The following is a 21,719-nucleotide window of genomic DNA, read 5'->3' on the forward strand; positions in this document are numbered from 1 at the left end:
GCTAAAAAGGCAGCACTGGTTTGGAAATACAACTACCTTTAGATAAGAATGATTATATATATATATATATATATATATATATATATATATATATATATATATATATATATATATATATATATATATATATATATATATATATATATATATATATATATTAGTGCTGTCAAACGATTAAAAATTTTAATCGCGATTAATCGCATAATGTCGATAGTTAACTCGAGATTAATCGCAAACTAATCGCATATTTTATCCTTTTATTTCTGAAAGTGTAATAGCCTGTTTGGGCATTTTAATATGCAATTTTGCCCTGATGTTTACACAGTGTGGAAACAAATGTGTAAATAAATACCTGTTTTCATGCCGATATATTTTTTTTGCCTCTTAAACAAAGATAGACATGGTATTCTGCACCATGTAATCTACTTTCAGCAGTTATCACCGGTTATTGCACCGTAAACTGCAGAAAATACGGGCAGAGTTGCTTTGTCTGCCTTTACTACCGTCGGCTCCTATGGCGGAGGGATATTTCAGCTGGATACACTCAAATGTAGTGCAGGCAGGTCTCATGATAACCCCTATTTCGTCACCTATTTTAGAGCCCAGATAAGCGATTTCACTTTAAGAAACCTGCCCAAAAAAAACGCAACCCGTGACTCATGAAATTTAGAAGCGCTTTTAGAAAAAAGCCCAAAGTCGCATGTGTCCGAGGGTAAAAGAAACTTCGCGCTCACTGTTGGCAACAGTGAGCGCAGCGCGGGTCTGTTTTGCTACCGTTTTCTAGCACTCTTGAAACTACGGAAAGCGCCGAGGGTAAAAGAAACAGTCCGGAATGCGCGGCGGGGGAAAAAACATTAGGGAACGGTGTGTGTGTTTTGACACGCAATTAACGGCGACAAAAAAATTGTCGGCGTTAAAATGGGTTTACGTTAACGTCGTTAATAACGCGTTTAACTGACAGCACTAATATATATATATATATATATATAAATATATATATATATATATATATATATATATATATATATATATATATATATATATATATATATAGTATGTGTGAGAGACCGGCCACAGCAACACCATGAACAAGTCTCTCCAATGCCATTTTGAGTCATTTAGAGATTCAGAAAAAGTGCCGTCTAAGCTTTCCAATGAAGTCAAATTTGTGGAAGTCAAGTTTAATTTGAAAAAGATATGACCTGTTGAATGTTGGCACTCTGCAAAGAATATTAGGGAGATAACAGGCCTCAAAGTTTCTTTAGAATCATCCCAAACCAGGGGTTGTTAACAAAAGCTGTTGATTTGAATTACCTTGTATACCTTGCAGCAAAACCTCCTACCCCTTCAAAGTCTGTCAATAGAGAGTCCAAATCAACTCACAGAAGTATTTTGTTCAAGTAAAGATAATGTACATCTCTCCACCCGCTTTGAACAAACATCTTCAACTGTCAAATAAATTACAAAACCAAATTTAATTGTAACACAAAGACACACACTCAAACAAAGTATCAATTATAATTTACAAAATTGGGAAATGTCAAATGTTTTTTTAATCTCTGCATGTTTTTTGTACAAGTTGCATCACGCACAATGGTATTATTGCTTTTTAATTGCTTGTTCTGTTTTTTTTTTTTTTTTAAAGGAACTTTTCAAAAAGCGTTTTATGGGCATTCATTAAGATTACGTTTCCTATTGTCTTACAATAAAAAATAATCTCTTATAATCTTGTTTTATAATAAAAAATAATCTCAAAGAGCAATCTTCCAGGTTTAACAGCAATCAATCATACAAAAGAAGAGATTGTGCATTCATACCTCACACACCAGAGTTTAGGGGTTGCTGATAATGCCTCAATGAATAGAGATGTTCACACCTATATGTTTATGTTTACCTATATATTTTTCATATTATTGAGATAAGCCTACGGTTGAAACAGGATCTTGTCTCACATTAAAAACACTTAACAAAATAATCTGCCACTTAAATCATGCTTGGATATTAAAAATGGAAGGTTGAGTGATATACTGCTTTAACATCAGTATGATGTATAATAATATATATATATATATATATATATTTTACTTTCAAATTCACCCCATGTCCAATGAGTCCCATGTTCTGCCGCTCTCTTTCTGCGGCTACATAATCCATCCATCCATCCTCAGGTGAAAGTTTGCGGATCAAAAGTGTGTGTCCTAAGTGCACAAATACATTGTAATCCAAAGCGTTTTCCGTCTTCCTAATTTTGGGTTAACGTCAGCTGGAAACTAGGAATGCTCTCGATCCGCAGATGCTATTATTTACACTGATTTCTCCTGATACAGAATTAAAGATACCTCAGTTTCCTGGTAAAAATGTGCCCACACTACATCGCTGTACAGCGGAGGTTAGGTTATTACGCAATGCATTAACGTTAATTCTCGCTCTTCTGCTGCGAGTCCCAAGCTTTCTTTATCGTCTTCAGTTAATGGCAGCTGGAAACTTGAGAAAAAAAACAAAACACTGTAACCCTTGTTCATTGCCTGTTTGTTTGTCTTTTATGTGTACTCTTAGCTGGAGTGGCCAGCAATAAATTCCACAACGATAACACGCGGTGCCAATAATGAATTTTTGAATCTTTGTATATGTACAACTGACTAAATGTTACAGAAATAACAGGGAAATGTTAAAAACAGTCAAATAATGAAGTTTTGCTCAATGTTGTTGCGAGTAGCAACCATCCTGAATGTGGAAGTCTAGTATGGTCTTGTTGCACTGACGATCCGACTCTTTATTCCGACCATAGGGGCCGTTCCAGTTAAAATGTTTGACTTAAAGTTTAAAAATTTAGACCAGCAAGGACAAATTGAATGCAGCATAAGGCCTTTTGACCAAGAGCTGTGGTTTGGTTTAAACCACAACACGCAGAAGCAAATCAAAGTCCAAATATCTGCAAACCTGAAGCAACAGTTTAAATGAAGGTGGACCAGAATTTCTCCACATCAATGGGAGAGACTGATAATGCCATAAATAAATCAACTTCAAGTTTTTTCTAAGTGTTTCTACATGCTGTTGAATCAGGGAGGAGTCTGGACTTGCATTTAGTTGTCATTAAATCAACAATGACAGTTTAATTTGTTTTATATTTACCTATTAAGAACTTGTTTTTATGTTCTTCCAAGTTAAGGTACTGAATTGAGAGATGTTGTACCTATTTAGTTTCAAGTGTTTTGTGACATTTACTCCTTAGTTCTCTCTAGGTATAACTAGTCAGTGGGTATGCTGAATCTTGTACCTAAGTTTTACCAAACATCTTGGCTATTATTGGAAACATTTAATGTTAATTTCCACTATTTACAAGTCATTTTTGAGCCAACTATCCAAGTTGGATATCTGCCTTATAAAAATAAGCACAAAAGTATATTTTAAAATTCCAAAGTTAGAATAAAAGAAACTTTCAGTGCTTGATCATAAGTCGTACATGCTTTCTTTGTCATTTTTCTTTTGAAGTATTTAATTTTAATTTTTTTTTTTTTTTTTTTTTTTTTGCTTAAAACCCAAAACATCAAAGTCTGTTTAATCTGGAGAAATGTAATTTAACTGAATAAATCAGTAGGCAGCAAGAGCTAGCATTTTCCTTTTCAAAAGGAATGGTGTTTTGTAATATTAATGTCAGTGTTGGCGCCACAATTGTTGGTTATTGTCAACTTCGAGTCACTGCTCTATGAATACCCGAGATGCAAAAATCCTGCTAATGCTAATCCACTATATTTTTAATATGCAGTTTTTAAACATTGATAATGAATCAAATCCTAATATCTTCTGGTAATACGATTAGAAATTGCCCTTAAAGATGCGCACTCTTTTTCAAAGAAATAGAAGGTATAACTGGTTTATTTTTTTCAAGTGACATGTTTTATCATCAGCCAAGGTAGCGCTTAAAACATCTGACACAGGTTTAGCTAGTGCGTTGTGACAAAATAATTGGATTACAAGGTCCAGATTGAACTGGGGACTATTGTTGGGGCCTGTGATACTTACCCCCTGTGGTTAAAGCCCTAAGAAAGCTGTTTCTTCCAAACTGACGACTCCAAAGGCCATGTAGATGGATTTCTCTTTTCACTCCCTTTCATCAAACATTAAATCTCAGCTTTCAAACTGCTTAGATTGTGACTATGGCGTCTTTTTGTGTATATTCATGTATCAAATCTGTACATTTTCCGCAGGGCTTATTTTATTCATGTAGGGGAAAAAAATAAGATAACGCATAGATTTGTTTTGGCATACAGAGCCTTCAGCAGAGCGTGTAAAATCAATTCAGTGAAGAGTCTGTACAGACTCTCACGTCTGCAAACAGCCTCGCTCACACAGCAAAAGATGAGAGTTGCTTTTCTTTCCACACTGCTCCTTATTTTCTTTACCTCTATATTTGACCAATGCTTAGTTTCAGCGTTCAGCCTCTACCTTGTTAACAGAAAATGTTCTCATTCAGAACAGCATGAGAGAAACTACTGTAGTGTCTCCTATTGTTAGCCTTTCAAGGGTCCTTTTTGTGTCACGGATGCAAAGTTTTGTTATTTTCCTTCCTGCCAATGCCACACTGAAGGAAGAATTTCTTCTACAGCCATTCAATGAATGAGAACATTTAATGTTTGACTCCATGCAGTAACATTTCTTATCTGTTGACTGAATTTGCACGGATACGTTCTGGAGCTGTGTACATATTTCCACTTGCAAGATTTCATTCAGTCACAACTGTTGCATGTAAGCTCAAGGTAAATTGGCCAGTTTACCTTCGGTCGACTCTAAATGGTGATCTTTAGGTCAAATACTAAAATATTTCTATTTATTACCGTAATCAATCCAAATATATTTTCAGATAAATTACCAGCATTTTAATACAATTTTAAAAAAAATAAAAGGCCAAGACAATTTTTTGCTCACCTGCCTATTTATCGGGTACATCTTCTTATACTGCATTGGACCCACTATTAACGTGATTAATAGAATCAATTTACTTATTGAAACAGGGCTTGAACTCACGGAAAATTTGAGAAATGCCGAAAAGTTGTCGTGTGCATAAGCACACGCTTAGGTGTGTTAGGAAATCTTCTTCATATGTGCCAACATAGAGCCCCCTGAGGTGAGCATGTGAAATGTGTTCGGGTCACACAATGTGCATTTGTTAGTTGGTTAAATATGAATAAAACTATCTTCTCAGCTTATCCTTCATTTAACCAGTTTGCAGTCTTTTTCAACATCTCTGACATAAATCAGTCCTGTTAGGTACATCTGTAAGTTGCTTATAAAGCTTTAGCAGAGTAAAGCCATACCTTTATAGATTGCAGCAGATTCATGCCAGTACTTAGCTCAGTTTGTCATGAAAGAGACCAACACGAAAAACTATATTATACATGTCTCTGTACTCCAAACCTAGCTCAACTTGACAGCTTCAGTAGACCTAAGTGACCGATCCACCCTTGCTAACATAGCATATCCAAGGTTCGTGATGCCCTCTGAGATAATTTTCCAGAACAGATTAATAGTTTTCTCCTGTACATATTAGAGGTGAAAACGACTACAACTTCAGACAGTTTGTCTGTTTTCAGAGTCTCTTGTACATCAGCTCCCAAGTCATAAAGTAATGGAATGGCCACACGCTAAACCTTTGTCCATTTGCTGACTCCATGTGTTGAGTACTTAATCAGGATTGAATATGTATCTGGCAAAAGAAAGTAATTTATCACATTAAAGCATGGTGGTGAAGGTGTGATTATTTGGGACTGCAGAAAGGAATATGTGTAAAAATCATTAAACCTAAACAATGTTGTACAGAACAGTGGACCAAAGTTCCTCCTTAAACACTGACATAGTCAGAAGTGAAGAGACTACTAAGAGTTGTTCCTACATACGTTATTCTACAAGTTGTTTATTCATGGGGTGTACCTAGTGTCTCATTTAAAAAAAAATCATGGAATCTTTTTATTTCATGACTGTACTTTAGAGCAGATCATTTTTTTATATACGTCTTTGATCACAGGTTTATTTTTTTCTAAATAGACTCCCTCAGACTTAATGCATTTTACATCCATGTCTAACCACCTCAATCAATTCAGACAGAATCCCTGTTTGCTTACTCCCAGTTTTGACCACAGATAGTTGGACCTATATTTGGTGATTTGTTCCTTTTCATGAGGGTGTGCTGGTCCCTACACGGATGGTCAACAATGAGTATGTAAGAGATTATGAGATTACAGAGACTGGACTACAAAGTTGGTTGCCATGGAAATTACAGATAAATGGACTCTGGAGGCACAGAGTCTGACATGCTTGGATTGGATAGAATAATTGTTTATGGGAAAATTTGTCAGCAAGGACACGTCTGAATTACAGCATGATCTTCTCCACCAATGTGATGAGCAGAACACTGATATACTGTTACACGCCCCTGAATGGGTGGACACAACGTTTCCTGTTTAATATCTGTGTGAGAGAACAAACGGGGTTCTCAGGTACCGGTTGCGTCGTGTTTTTTTTTTTTTTTTTTTTTTTTTCTTGAAAACCCAGTACTGAAACTGTAAACATCCTTCTGCCTTTTAGATTAAATATGGTAAAATATAGTTAGGGTTTGAAGAGTCTTTTTATTACTACAGAAGTCTACAGTACAATAGAAATACCACATTACCAGATAAAAGAACCTGGGGTGACCGTGAACATGTCAATTATATAACAAGTACTAGCATTGCATGACCATGAAACTGTCATTCCCTTGGAGTTTCAATTACCAAACTCATAACAGAAAACAAGACTGCCAGTCAAACCATGAGCAGAGAGAACACAAACAGGTTATACAGGAGATTTTAGGGGCTTACATGTGAAAAAAAGACACATGGTAGCTGGTTTACTACAGCTTTGCATCTATTGTGTAAATCATTTAGAGGCAATGAGGTGTGTCAAAATGATCTTTGTTTTGTTTCCCTTGAAGTTTCCCTTTCAAAAGGCAACATATGACTGGGTTTTGAAATGAATAGCAGAAACCTCAGCGAAACCTTGTGCGTTTATCAGGTAGCTAATTATTTAATGGTTTTCTGTCCTTTTCTGTAACTATGAGAGGCTTTTTCATCATGTTCATCTATATTGGCACCATAAATAGTTATTTCAGTCTGCTTGAAACATATTTTTAGTGGCCTTTCTTTATTCTTGGAAAACGATCTGCTTGATGTGGGTGCAGCCCAACACAAGCTCAGGCTCTCTGTCATTGGCCACTGGAACAGCTCAGTTTAACCACTAACCATGTGGAGACTTAAGCTGTAATTACCCATGAAGTGTTTATACTGCTGTGCTGTCCTCACACCCACAAATCATGCTCCTCTTCTTTTTCTCAACAGCACTTGTCCTGTTGGGAAACATATCAGCTCTGTGCATCACAGCTATAACTTGAAACATTATTTTCCACTTTGTTTCAGCTATGGTTTCATAATTTACCCGTCAGGGACAGTGAACGTGCGGAGACTCGGCCCACTTTTCGTCTGGCCTTGGCCTACTTGCCTGAACTCTGCAGTGCTGTTTCTGCTCCCACTCCCACCTCGCGTCCCTCCCTCCTCGCTCTCGTCCTCCTCAGAGTAGTTTCGCTGATATTCTCTGTCACACTCCTGACACAGCACTTCCTCGGTCTCGGCTCGCTCCTAACCCGGGGCTGTGACTGCTTCTTTTGGACAATGCCCATCTTTGTTTATGTCTCTCCCCCCGCATTTCGGGAATCCAGGCATTGCTGGTAACCACTGGTGGATCAGGATGATGAGGTCACCGGCTCTGTTTGGCCTGCCCTTGCCACTGCTACCAATTCCTCCTGAAACAATGGGAGCTTTCTCCTTAGGGCCGATATGGGCTTGCAGACAGACAGTTGTGGAGACAAGCTATTGCAAGTCAGAAACATCCTGCTTCTGTCATCTAAATGTTGCAGCCCTAAGTAGTCATCCTGCTCACCTGATGGATATTTAAATGTCCCAATTTTTGTTTTGGATGATCTGCCTTTTGTATGTTTGAGTGTAGCTAAGTTACACATTTACCTTGGCACAATGATTGTGTCATCAGTCATCAGGTTTGGAATGATTTTCAGTTTAGTTTTAAAGCAGTCCTTTACTTTCAGAATTAGTTTGGGGTATGAATCACTTTCATTTTTATAGCTAGTTCTAAATCCCCATTTCCCAGGAAATTTCCTTTGGTTTCCTCTTTTAATCGTTTGTTTGCACTGAGTGTATCTAAAAATGTCCACACCTATAAGGTTTGTGGAAAGAGTCATAAACCCCTTTTGGAATGAAAAAATAGCAGGGCTCCTTTGTTTCCACTGTATTTAACCAGAGATGGTTTTGCTGACACCAGTTTAAAAAGCTCTCTATCCACTGTCTGTACTCTGAGTCGTCCTCATCCTCACTATTTCCTACATTTGAATATCTATGGCAGAGTCATCAGAGACCTTCTGTAAGTGGCAATCTGGTGAGCTGAAGTTCAGTTACAGTAGAGGGTGAACAGAAACAGTGCCATCACAGTTCCTTGTGGTGCTCCCGTGCTCCCAATGAACCTTTCAGAGACACAGTCCCGTGTCCTCATATACTGCTGTCAGCCAGTGAGGTAAACCAGTATCCACTGTGACAGCTGGTGGTCCACTCCTGACCTCTCCAGCTTGTCCTTCAGGAGTCGTGGTTAGATAGTGTTGAAAGTGCTGGAGAAATCAAAGGGCATGATCCTCATGGTAATCCCAGTCTTTTAACCAGCAAATTATTGATAAAGGCTTTAGTGTACACATCCTTTAACTAATGCTTCTTTGAAGCAATTTATTATTTCATGTCATTAATTACTCCTGCAACATCTTGATTTAACAATATTTGCCAATTCTGACTTGTCCAAATCTATCAGATTGTGTCTCTTGTCATACACCCTCTTCAGATGACTTACTGTCAGATTGAGTTCCAGATTCTGTATTGCCTGATCTAAAACCTTCATTTTCTCGTGCCAAAGTCACTCTTTGGTTAATTTGGATGGATGGTCAGAGGGTCCGGTGGGGCCGATATAAGGCAGCCTCACCTCTGTCTGCCTGTCTAAAGGGCAGCTGTGGCTATTAACATAGCTCACCACTGTCAAGGTGTGAATGTGTGTGTGAATGGGAGAATACGTGATTCTAGTGTAAAGCGCTTTGAGGTCGTCAGACTAGTTAAAGCGCTACAAGTACAAGCTCTTTATCATTTACCCTTTAGATATTTAGAGTTTTTTCGTGAGAAATGATAGGACTGTTCACAATTTTAAACACTGACCAAAAAAAACAAAAAAAAAAACAACCATGTTAGTGGTGGCAGCATGTTGGGTACACTGTTCTCTTGGCTTCTGTATTTTGTGCCATCCATGCATTTTAGAATTGTCGCCCTGGAGTTCAAGTTTGGTTTAATCAGGCCATAACACCTTTTGCCACTTTAGAAGAATTTGGCAACGTCTGGATGTTTTCCTTGAAGGAACAGGCTTTCGTCTTGGACCACAATGGAGACCATTGTCACATGTAGATCAACCAGTGCTTGCCAGAAACACCTGCAGATCCTTTTTTATTTTATTATGTATTCTGCATCTCCTGATTGATACTTTTGAACAATTAGATCCTCTCAGCCCTTTGTAACATCCCTGCATAATGTGGCTTTAGCTGAGGAATGCAAATAAGCAAATATCAGGGAAATGTAGCCAGGACAGTGAAACTACTTTACTCAGGTTAATCAGAATCCCTTGAGTTAATGGCTTTGTTAATGTTAATGTTTTGATTTTTTTTTTGTTTAGTTTTGTAACTTTAAATGATTCATTATATATGTCTCATTTTAGATGAATAAAGTTTTTTACATAATTAACTATTGTCTCATTTGTATATTTTTACACCACAAGTGCTTGACGTTTCAGCAAGACTGTGTGTGTGTTTGGATTCGGAGGTAGAAGTAAATGTTTCCGTTTTCAAAATCAGTCACTATCAGATCCTGCAGTCAATTATCTTAAAATGTAGCATGTATGTCACAGTTTTGTTTTCTGATAAAAATTAAATAAAGTTAATCGTTCAAGGCTCAAATAGGAATCTAAATTATTAAGATTTTTTTATTTGCATTGGATACTTGCACATTTCAAGCACTTTGACAGTCTCAAGAGCCCAAGTCATTCATAATAATTAGATCGGACATGATTTTGGCAAATATTTCTGGCACAGTAAAATAATTTTTTGTAAAACAAAATTTTAGAGTGCTAACGTTTTAGAAAAAAAATAGTTTGAAACTAGAAAAATATTTTTGGTTGGTTGGTCTGCTCGCTTCCATCTGACAACTAGTAAAACCTCCTCCATTGTAAATAAGCTGTTTACAGTTGGAGTTAGAAAATGTGCAGACTGAGCGGGTCGATGTTTCAGTACTTTTCCATATCATTCTAAATCAGGACATCCTTCAGCAGAGCTAGCTTCCTTCATGTGCTTTTAATAGGAATAAGTCTTTGTCATGATCAGGCTTTCTTTTCCTCCTCCTGGGACAAATTTGTCTCCGGCTACTGTATTTTTCCTAGATGCTCACATGGCACTTTTTTTATGACTTAAAAGTTACAACCATTTAATGCTGTTTTAAAATAGTAAAAGTGAAAATATTAGAAATAAGTTGTCCAAAATATCTATAAAAACATTAGATGATTTTACCATGAATTTCAGGTGCATACATTTTAATTTTGGGCAAAGCAGTACCATGTCTGCTTTGCCCTAATTGATTACGAAAAGGCCCAGACAGTGCTCTTTGTTCTTTTGCTCTACAGTATAATTTAAAAATTATCCCATTTTTGATGTTTTGTTTTTCTAGCACTTGGTCCAGTGGGATGCTGGAGATCCTGAGTGTTTGCTTCATCTGGTGAAGGAGCTCATCCAGCAGTACCATCAGTACCAGTGCCAACGTCTGCACGAGAGCTCCAGGCTGCTTTTTGAGTACGACAGTCTGCTGGAAGATCCGAGCTATGGACGGAACCTGGAGATTTACGCTGGACGGAAAAACACCTGGGTAAGAACTTTTGAGCTCATGAGGTATTAGACAATCAGAAAAGAAGAAGAAAAAGCCAAAATAAAAGACACATGTAATTAAGGTTGTCTTTTACTGGGAAAATAAAAACTTGTAATGGCTATAAACTTGATATGGCTCTTTTTTGGTAATATTCCAGCGTTACAGTCTTAAAGAAGAAACAGATTTTTTTTAAAGGAACAGGAAACAACATGTAACAGGACTTCCTGTTTCCTATTTTAAAGCTTTTTTTAAATCTGGCCCTTAATCATTTGTTTTTGAACTGAATTATTCTATAAGTTTGGCACTTTTTTCATTAAAAATCTTCCTGAGAGCTCTTGGAAAAAGAAGCCACAAAAATCTGACTGAAGGAGCTCCTTGTTGGAAGAGTTTTAGGGGATACAACTTAAAGGCTTAAAGGCAGTGGATATCGTTTCAAAAACATTTCCAGCCACCTAGCCACAAGAAGACATGAAAAAAATGAAAATCTAAATGAAGTTGTAGTTTAAGGGAAAAAAGAGAAGACGGCTATTATGTACAAAATTTGAGTTCCCTGCATTTCCTTTACTTTTTGTTTTTTATTTTTCTGTCAAAAATGTGTAGTAGGTTTTAAGTCCATTTCTCGTTGTTCTGTATTGCTATATCAAGTAAAACTACACTTTGCTCAATCAATGTAAATAAAGTAGACTGCTCTATTAGCTGTTACTTTTCTTTTATATATATATATATATATATATATATATATATATATATATATATATATATATAGTAACGTATTTACATATGTTGCAATGAAACACATCTTTCTATATGTTTACTTCCCTACTTTGTTTTTGACAGAAATATGTTTCCATCATCAGTAAGCTGTGGATGTCACTTTGAAGTGTTCAGGTTCCGTTCTTTTCTGAGGCTTTTTTCTAAAGTAGTTTTCCTGCTTTTCTTCTGTACAAAATATGGCTTCATAAGCTATCGGGTCTTATTATTAGTGTTGTTGTTTCTTTTTCCACTCTGGGATTTTTCATCATTATGTAGACCTTTCGCACCAGGAAAACCTTTTCTCTGCAACAATTCTAACTCCTGTGCAGCTTGTTAAATAGCAGTAGACCTTACGGAGTGAGATGGACAGACTTCTGAGAGCCAGCATGTGCTGACAGGTGCTCTTGCATCCTTTTGTGTGTTGTCATGTCACCATGTCTTGGTTCCAACAGTTCAAGGCTAAAAATTAGTTCTGCTTGCTAAAAATGGTTCTTGAAAAAAGAAGTTTTAAAGACAGGTTCTGTTGAAAAGTTTTGTCTCAAAGCATTAATAGTTTGTATAAATTCAGATTTGTTAGTGCTAGATCGTCAGGCGTTAGTCCAACATTGTTAACAAGACCAAAGCGGACTTCTACGAATTTTAAATTGTAAGCATGTGAATGCTTATTCATGAACCATAAAAGCTCTGCCATTTATTTATTGTATAGCTATTTACATGGAGGCCAATGATGATCTATACAGAAAGTAGACGTGAAATATGGCGCAGCAGCAGTGATAAGTGTGGAATTTTGATTTAGAAAACGTCTATCCTGGACGTGGTCGGGCATGTAATGAGAAATTTAAATAAAATGTATTGTATAAAGCTTGAATTAAATTCTGGATATATTTTGTGTTGTTTCTATTATTTATTGTATACTCTCCACATCTGTTTTGTGTGTTCCCAGACTGGAGAGTTCTCAGCCCGTTTCCTCCTTAAGCTCCCAGTGGACTTCAGCAACATCCCGGTTTATCTTCTCAAGGTAGTTTTACCCGCCAACCTGGAAACCGCGTCAAGCATGAGCCGTTATCAAAGCCCACCGCCTGCATGCTGTGCAGACGCTGCCGCAGACTCCAGGATCAGTCATTACATGAGCTGTTCTGTTATAACAAGTGTGCATTTGTTTACATGTTCGTGTGTCGGCGTGTTTTGAATGTTTGTGTCGATAACAGAGGGATTTATTCAAATGAACTACGGTGCAGCTGTGTGTGTAGTGTGCAGGCCTCGGTGTTGAGGGGCTGCGAGTTGACTAATCAGCAACTGTCACTGTGGATCTGCTCTGAGCCGCGTGGTGTCTGCAGGCAGCCTAGCCTGAAAACACACACACACACACACACACACACACACACACACACACACACACACACACACACACTTGATACATCTATAAATATTTCCATGTCTGTCTCCGTTCCCTCTTTCTCTTCCCTCGCTGATCATCTTTAGCGGCCGGAGGCTTCCACTCTCCGGCCTTTTCCAGCCTGCCCTCTGTTTGTGATCGTAAACATATGGAAAACGGCAACCATCATCAACTTTATCCGTCAAACCTGAAGCACCGAGACCCGTCTCTCTGTTTTAGCAGGCCGTGAATGGGCTCATCAAGTCAGTCACATTTCACAGCCACATTTCCGCTCATTCTGGGAATTTGATTTCATGTATTTTTGTTCCTGTGAAATTTTAGCCAAGAAAACGGTTTAAAACCCCTAGCCCTGAGGGAAGCATCATTGGCGACATGCTTGCTGTCACTTGCAGAAGTGATGCACACACACACTGACCTTTAACCAGTGGGTGGTGGTGGCCCCAAAAGCTGTGAAACAATCTAGCTCTAAAATATTTAGCTTTTTGAAACTAATAGAACAAAATCTTGGATATGCAATAATAATCCTGTCACCCTTATCATATTTTTTTTCATATAGGCTCACAGTATTGTGCTGTATTTGGCAGCTGGGGTATACATAGCATCTGTAAGGGAGTGCTTGAAGACTTGAAGAAAGAAAAGTAATGAACATCATCAGCCCACACCTTGTCCACCTACGCGTTCCAAGGGAACGAGCCCATGCTGCATATAGGCTGGACTGGACTGCATCCCAAAACCGATGACCTGAATTTTCATTTTGACAGTTGTCATGTGATTGCTTCTGTCAGTGTGTGTGTGTGTGCATTCTCGAGTCAATTGTTTCCATGCATTGCACATTTGTGCTCTGCATGCATTCCGTAGCGTTGTAGGGCAGCTGAAGTGTAATTAATTTATTCCTGCAGTCGCTTCTGACGGAGCAGATGAAAATACTCTATATAATCCCACGTAAAGACGCAGTGGAACTACAAGTTTAATACTCGGTGGATTGTAGCTCATGCAAATCATTTGTAGGAAATATGTGCATGTTCTTAGCCGCACAATTTAAACTCGACTAGTAGGTCAACGCTGAGACCAAGCAAGACTCGAGTGATTAACATATATATATATTGAAACTGAATATTTTTGAATATTTTGAAACTCAAAACGTGTACTAAGTGGCTGCAAGAAAATGATTGAAATATAAAAAAATGGAAGTTAGGTTTCAGATCTACAATGATTTGCAGTTCCCCTTTCTACAGAAATCTGACTTTATTTTGTATAAATATTTTATGTTGAAGGGAAGTATTTTACAAAAGAATACAAGGTTTCAATGAAAAAAATCAAAAATATCTAAATGGGTGGCCCTCAATTATGTTCACCTGCTTAAAAGTTGCTCAGTCTCTTTCAATTATTGCTTTAGGAATACATGCCTGATAAGGTGTAGTATTATAGAACAATAGATGAGTCCTACATAAGCAAAAATACAAAAAACTATTTCAAAATGCCAGAATTTACTTACAAAACCCTTCAACTTCAGGTTAAAATGCTCCAGCCAATAAAACGAATAAACTACAGAAAAAGTAGAAAGGAACAAATACAACTAAAACTGAAATAAATAAACAATAAAATTATGCTGTGATATCAAAGAAAAAGCCAAATTAGGTTTAAAACTAAAAAGAACAACAGTTGTTAGTTGTTAGGTGCTTAAAACAACTAGTTCAAATTGCTATTTTAAGAATATTGTGATTGAAAAATCATTTGTTGAAAAGGCAATCAACAACCTTTTCGACAATTGATTCTTATTGGGCCAATTAACCATCACTGTGATTAATTGAATGGGCAGATGGACTACCAAGATGATTAATATAGAGTCCTAACTTGGTCAACAGACGGCAGGTGTGATTGGCTTGTCTTCTTCTGGCAGTGGGGAAAGAACTTATTGTCAATGTAATTTTGGAAAGCGTCTCTTTCTGGAGAATCTATGATTCTTTCAGATTCTTTTCAGCAGGAGCTAAGGCACCCTCTTTCAAGCGGATAGCCTTATTTTGGGCTGGCTGGGGTATCGTCACAGAGTACACTCTGTGTACACGGTATTTGTGTTGGATTCAAGATTTCTTTGTAGAAGTCTGTTACTCCGCCAGCGAGATCAACATGTTCATGCACGGGTCCCCAAAGCAGTCTGCAGATTGCTGCGGGTACGGAGTACAACAACATTTAATTTTACTGAAATCAGATAATCCAGAATGACAAAACTCTTTAATTGCTTTGATGGAGTAAAGTATGTTTACAATCACAAACTGTTAATTGCTTGAGGTCTACATGAAAGCAGCAGCTCAAAACAGATTTTTAAAAATGCTAATATTTTTTCTTAATTTCTTGGTGTCAAATAAAAAAAAAATCTAAACTTATATTATCAAGAAGTAGCTTCAGAGTGAGAATATCAACCATCAGCCAGGTGCTGTAGGTAGACGTTGGACTGTTGACCCTCGTTTTAATCAACCTTCTAACAAATCCACGGATGTCCTTGCTTGAGGAACACCGGTTTGGCAGTGAGGCAGAAATCTGTTCAGATTCGCTCTGCTAGCGAATGCTGAGATGTTGCTGGTGGGCACAGAGCCGTGGAGGACGACCGTTACCTGAAGCGAAGCATCCGCATGATCTGAGCTCACGACAGTGGACATGTTTACCTTCCTGCATGGACTATCCGGCCTCCAGGAGGAGGGAGAGAGCTGGTTTATTTATTTCATTACTTTCAAAGGTGGGGAGAGAGAGAAAACCCCTCTGAGTCCAAGCGAAGGACGCTGAGAGCAGACATGAAGGGATGTGAGATGCACACAGATGGATGTTGGCAGTTTCTTCTTCTTTAAAGGCCACATAGTCCTCTTGGGCACCATTTTAGTGTCTAAGTCTTTGATCGTACCTTGACCTCTTCCTTGTCACCTTGCAGTAGCTTGCCCCCTTTCATTTAGTTTTGCCATTTCACCTCTGATTGCTCAGTCAAAAGCTTATTTTTTTTCTATAGTACTGGCAGTGCAAGTACAATTGTGTTGTTTTCTATAACCAGTGCAATCCAAAAACAAACAAAAACTGAATCTGTAAGGACAGGTAAAAAAATTAAATATTTACAGAAGATAAAAATCTAATTAAAATAATTCAATTAAAGTAATAATCTAATAAAAATGAAGGATAAAGGAATAAAGGATAACACATAAACAATACATAACATTTAAAAAACAAAAGAATAATACATAAATGACATAATTCCACACTATGTACATCCTTGGCTTTTGTAGTCTGTGAAGTAAGTGCAGCTGCAGCTTATCTCGTGTCCACTCTCATGAGCGTGGACTGACACCACATTCGTGACTGAGCCCTCAGCTCTCGCTCCACTTGAGCTTTGTTTCCCCCACAAGCAGTGACCCGTGTCACAAACTCTGAAGTGACTGCAGATTTTGTGTGTGTTTGCGTGTGCGACAGAGAAAGATTGATGCGCTCTGGGTCCTCGAGCAGCTGCCGCTGGTTGTTCAGGCATTTGCCGGGGTGTATGTTATTGTTTGCACTGGGAAATGACTGTATGATGATTTGATTTTGGTTTTTGCCGACTGCAGGAACCTTCCTCTGGAGGTCTTACCCTTGACCCCTTTTCTTACTACCCCAGAAATCAGAAGCTGAACAAAGCACTGGAGATAAATATAGCTACTGCTGTAGTTAACTTTCTTTTTTGCTCATTTTTAGTGCAAACAAGCCCATTATAGTTTTCAAAATCAGGATTGATTATGCTCACCTGCCTTGACTTCCATATGAAGTTAAGTGACATCCCATTCTTATTCCATAAGGTTCAATGTGACATTGGTCTACCTTTTAAGGTTTTGGAGTGTGTTTATGGGATTTTTATTTTTTTTTACCATTCTTCCAGAAGTGCATTTGTGAGGTCACACACTAATGTTGGACGAGAAGGTCTGGATCTTAGTCTCTGCTCTAATTCCCAAATGTGTTCTATTAGGTTGAGGTCAGGACTCAAGAAAGTGGTTTCCCCCCCAAAAAAAACTCAAATTCAGTATTTCAGAAAATTGTAATATTACTTAAGAACAGTACAAAAAGGATGTCCAGAAATGTTGGCCAACTGAAAAGTATGAAAATACAAACTATGAGCATGGGCAGCATTAAATTGGGGCTCCTTTTCCCTGGATTAAAGGAGCAATGGAGCGTAGCATGGAGTCCATCAGTCTGTGGCTCTGCTCAGGTGTTATGAAAGCTCAGGTTGCTCTGATAGTGGTCTTCAGCTCTTCTGCATTGTTAGATCTGGTGTATCGCATCTTCCTCCTCACAGTACTCCGTAAATTTTCTATGGGGTTAGGGTCAGGTGAGTTTGCTGGCCAATTGAAGAACAGAGATACCATGGTCATTAAACCAGGTACTGTTAGCTTTGGCATTGTCTGCAGGTGACAAGTCCTGTTGGAAAATAAAATCTGCATCGCCATAAAGTTGGTTAGCAGCAGGGAGCATGAAGTGCTCTAAAACTTCCTGGTAGATGGCTACGTTGACCTTGGACCTGAGAAAACACAGTGGACCAACACCAGCAGATGAAATGGCCCCCAAACCATCACTGACTGTGGAAACTTTACACTGGACCTCAAGCAACGTGGATTATGTGCCTCTCCTCTCTTCCTCCAGACTCTGGGACCTTGATTTCCAAAGAAAAAGCAAAATTTAGTCTCATCAGAGAACATAACTCTGGACCACTCAGCAACAGTCCAGTCCTTTTTTGTGTTTAACCCAGGTAAGACACTTCTGACGCTGTTCCAGAGTGGCTTGACTCAAGGAATGCGACAGCTGAAACTTGTGTCTTACAGCTGAAACTTGTGTCTTACAGCTGAAACTCGTGTCTTACAGCTGAAACTCGTGTCTTGCAGCTGAAACCATGTCTTGCACGTCTGTGTGTGGTGTTTCTTGAAGCACTGATTCCAGCTGCAGTTCACCCTTTATGAATCTCTCCCACATTTCTGAATGCGTTTTCTTTCACAATCTTCTCCATGGTGCGGTCATCCATGTAGCTTGTACACTTTTTTTTCTACCACATCTTCTCCTTCCCTTCATCTCTCTATTAATGTGCTGGGACTCAGGGCTCTGTGAACAGCCAGCCTCTTTAGCAATGACCTGTTGTGTCTTTCCCTCCTTGTACAAGGTGTCAATGGTCATCTTTTGGACGCCCATCTAGTCAGCAGTCTTCCCCATGATTGCGTCGCCTACAGAACTAGACTGAGAGACCATTTAAAGGCCTTTGCAGGTGTTTTGGGTTTATTAGCTGATTAGAGTGTGGCACCAGGTGTCTTCAATTATGGGACCTTCTCACAACATTCAAGTTTTCTGAGATACTCAGTTTGGGTTTTTTATTAGTTGTCAGTTATATATATATATATATATATATATATATATATATATATATATATATATATATATATATATATATATATATATATATATATATATCAGTGTTGTAGTCAAGTCACTATGCCTCGAGTCCGAGTCCAGGTTCGAGTCACCAGTGTTCAAGTCCGAGTCAAGTCCAAGTCATTAAAAAAAAAAATCCGAGTCGAGTCCGAGTCGAGTCACTTATTGATCCAAGTTCGTTGTAGGAACATGCCGTGACGTGTGATGTATGACATGAAGCAGTAACATTCCATTGCACTAAAAACTCTTTCGCTGTAGTTACCCTTGGTTTTACTCGGTAAAACGACTGCTTTTTCCAAGTCTAAGACGTCTCCTAACCATGGTTTTTAAACATTGTTGTTATGGAACGCGCAACAGCGACTCGAGGTACGCTGATAGGCCGCATATGAAGGATGTTAAAGCCGCAAGCGGCGTCGATCGGCCCTCGCAGCCAAGCGCACTCCGGCCTATTGGCCACCGCCGCGGCTCCGGCCGGCCGGCGGGGTTCGCGCACCGCCGCGGTGCCGGCCGGCGGGCGGGGTTCGCACACCGCCGCGGCTCCGGGCGGCCGGCGGGGTTCGCGCCGGAGCCGCCCGCCCGCCGGCCGCCCGGAGCCGCAGATGCTGTTACGCATTTTCCTCGCCCGTCCACCGGGCGATTCCCACAAACGTGTTCGGCAGCGTTCCCCCATGACTCACAACAAATCTGGTGTGGATCGGTCGATGCAGCGAGGAGATACAGCTGTTTGATAATGCATTTGGCCACCGGACCGGACTAAATTGTTCGGCGGGCCGGAAAATTTATACCGATTCCTGAACGGTGACTACAAACAGAAAAAAACGTCTGACGCCAAGAACGCCGAGCCGAAGAAAAACATCGACTTACCTTTCTATCAACTCGGCCCGTCTTTCCGAGCCCTCGACACTCAACCCATCGTTTGAGCTGAACGTTGGTATGTTGTTCCACAGTTCTACCAGTAAAATGGGCGCCTGGACATCCTCTTGTGAAAGTTTAACAGCGGAAAAGTCGGTCATATCGTTGTATCTGTTGCATGTGTAATGGCTGGCTGCTACGTGCGCTCTCACACTGTTTGCCCTTCCTTAGCGGCAAGGGGCGTTGCTCATGAGATGGTGACGTCACGTGCGCGGTACGACATTTAGATATTAAAATCATACACCAAATAATATTCTAATGACATATTAAAATTATAGCCTAATGATATTAAAAAAGTCGAGTCTTTTTCTCAATCTCCGAGTCAGAATGATCTGAATGTAGGAGTCCGAGTCCAAGTTCGAGTCATCAGTGCTCAAGTCCAAGTCAAGTCACGAGTCTCTAAATTTAGCTAATGACTCGGACTCGAGTTCGAGTCTCGGACTCGAGTACTACAACACTGATATATATATATATATATATATATATATATATATATATATATATATATATATATATATATATATATATATATATATAATGCATATAATGTTACTGAAAAAAAAATACTTTTTGATGATATATCTATCTATCTAGATAGATAGATAGATAGATAGATATAGATATGCACTTTTTAGTGCTTGCAATTTGCACCAAATTCAGTGCCCGATGCAAAAAATAATATATTAGTTGTCTGTTTTACACAGAATTTTTTGTTTTTGTTTATTATTTTCATCTTTGCACAGGGTGAATTGTTCTCATTTTCCAAATATGACAAAAAATTTTACCAAAATGTTTTCCTACAACTTAACTCGCTTCTGCTCAGTTTGGACCCTGCTCTGCCCCTCCTGCTAAGCATTCCTTTCCTCCACTTTCCCTCTGGTAAAACCGACCCGAGGGATGTTTGCACCAAGCCCTCGGCATCCCTGCATGGATGTTTTGTCTGTACAAGCTATGCATGCTCCAGCAAGAGCGCTTGGATCTAATTATTTGTACTCTAATTATTTTTCGGTCACACACCCTCGCAGCCCCTTCCCCCTGCCACATGTGCTCTCTTTAACCTTCGGAGATCCACAGGCAGCAGCCGACAGGGAGGGTCGGGGTGAAGCAGAGCCGTGGGCTCTCATTATGTCCTTTTATCAGCTTCACCACTGTCTCTGTGCTGCCTTCTCATTTCCTCTCCATTTTAAATACAAATATGCATTCAAATATGTAATCAAGACTCAAATCAGCCTTTAGCAAAAAAAATATATCTCTGAATGTTGATAAAATGCTATTAATTGGGCTGTTTTTACAATCTTGACTTTTTCACATTATTTATAACAAAGTGAGATGCCTAATGATGCCTAATTTCTCATTTTAATAATTTCTGTTAAATACTGAATGCCATTTAAGGTAAGCTCTTTTTAAGATGATAAGTGAGGCTGGCGAAGGAGCATTACAATTTCCTTGTTTGACTTCGGATTCCCTCCAGCCCTAATTGATACTGACGCAAATGTTGACGATGACTGTGATCTGTTTCCTAACTTTAAACAGGAGCCTAAAGTTGGTTTAGGCTCTTGTTTAAACTTGTCAGTGTAATTGTTTTCTGTGCCTAAAATGAGTAAATGCCTTATTCTGATTGTATCACCTTAGATTCTGTTTTGATGTTGCCAACTATTTCTCAAATACATCTGTGACTCAGATGCTCTGGTGGAGCCATAGAGAGCACCGGTAAACACCTTTAAAGGAGAAATTAAAATAACATGCAGATAAAGAGCGAGGAATTGAAAGTACTCAGCGGGTAGCTGTTGGGTAGCCTTATGTGATGTCACTATGTGCACATAAAGGCTTGTTTTTGGGGGGATTGATTTTATCTTTATTTCAAAATAATTTACAACATAATGGCTAAACCAACATAACAACTGACTATGACATGCTATTTATAGCTATTCAAACTACAACTTGATGATGAGAGTTTGATGGATTTTAGAGAAAAGCCTGGCTAATAGCTTTAAAGGATTATCTGTGTCTGGCTGCTTGGAAGGAAAATATTAAATGAAACATGAGTCAAGGCTCTTGCAGTAAACTTCATGCATATTTTTTTTTTTTTTTTCCTTTTGGCTTTCTAGGCTCAGCTGGGAAAACCCGAAACAAGTTGTTGTTGTGGCAAAACATCCAATACTAGCTTTATAGGGGCAGTATCTTTAAAATGT

General features: G+C 38.7%; 1 protein-coding gene across 1 annotated transcript in view; it reads left to right on the forward strand.

The window, feature by feature from the left end:
- babam2 (BRISC and BRCA1 A complex member 2) overlaps positions 1 to 21,719 on the forward strand; it is a 114,865-nt gene that overhangs the window by 28,745 nt on the left and 64,401 nt on the right. The window contains exons 5-6 of the mRNA XM_036132841.1: positions 10,845 to 11,039; positions 12,736 to 12,810. Of these exons, the coding sequence (XP_035988734.1) occupies positions 10,845 to 11,039; positions 12,736 to 12,810 (270 nt within the window). The remainder of the gene's footprint in view (positions 1 to 10,844; positions 11,040 to 12,735; positions 12,811 to 21,719) is intronic.

Source organism: Fundulus heteroclitus, unplaced genomic scaffold (assembly GCF_011125445.2).
Source record: "Fundulus heteroclitus isolate FHET01 unplaced genomic scaffold, MU-UCD_Fhet_4.1 scaffold_55, whole genome shotgun sequence".
NCBI lineage: Eukaryota > Metazoa > Chordata > Actinopteri > Cyprinodontiformes > Fundulidae > Fundulus > Fundulus heteroclitus.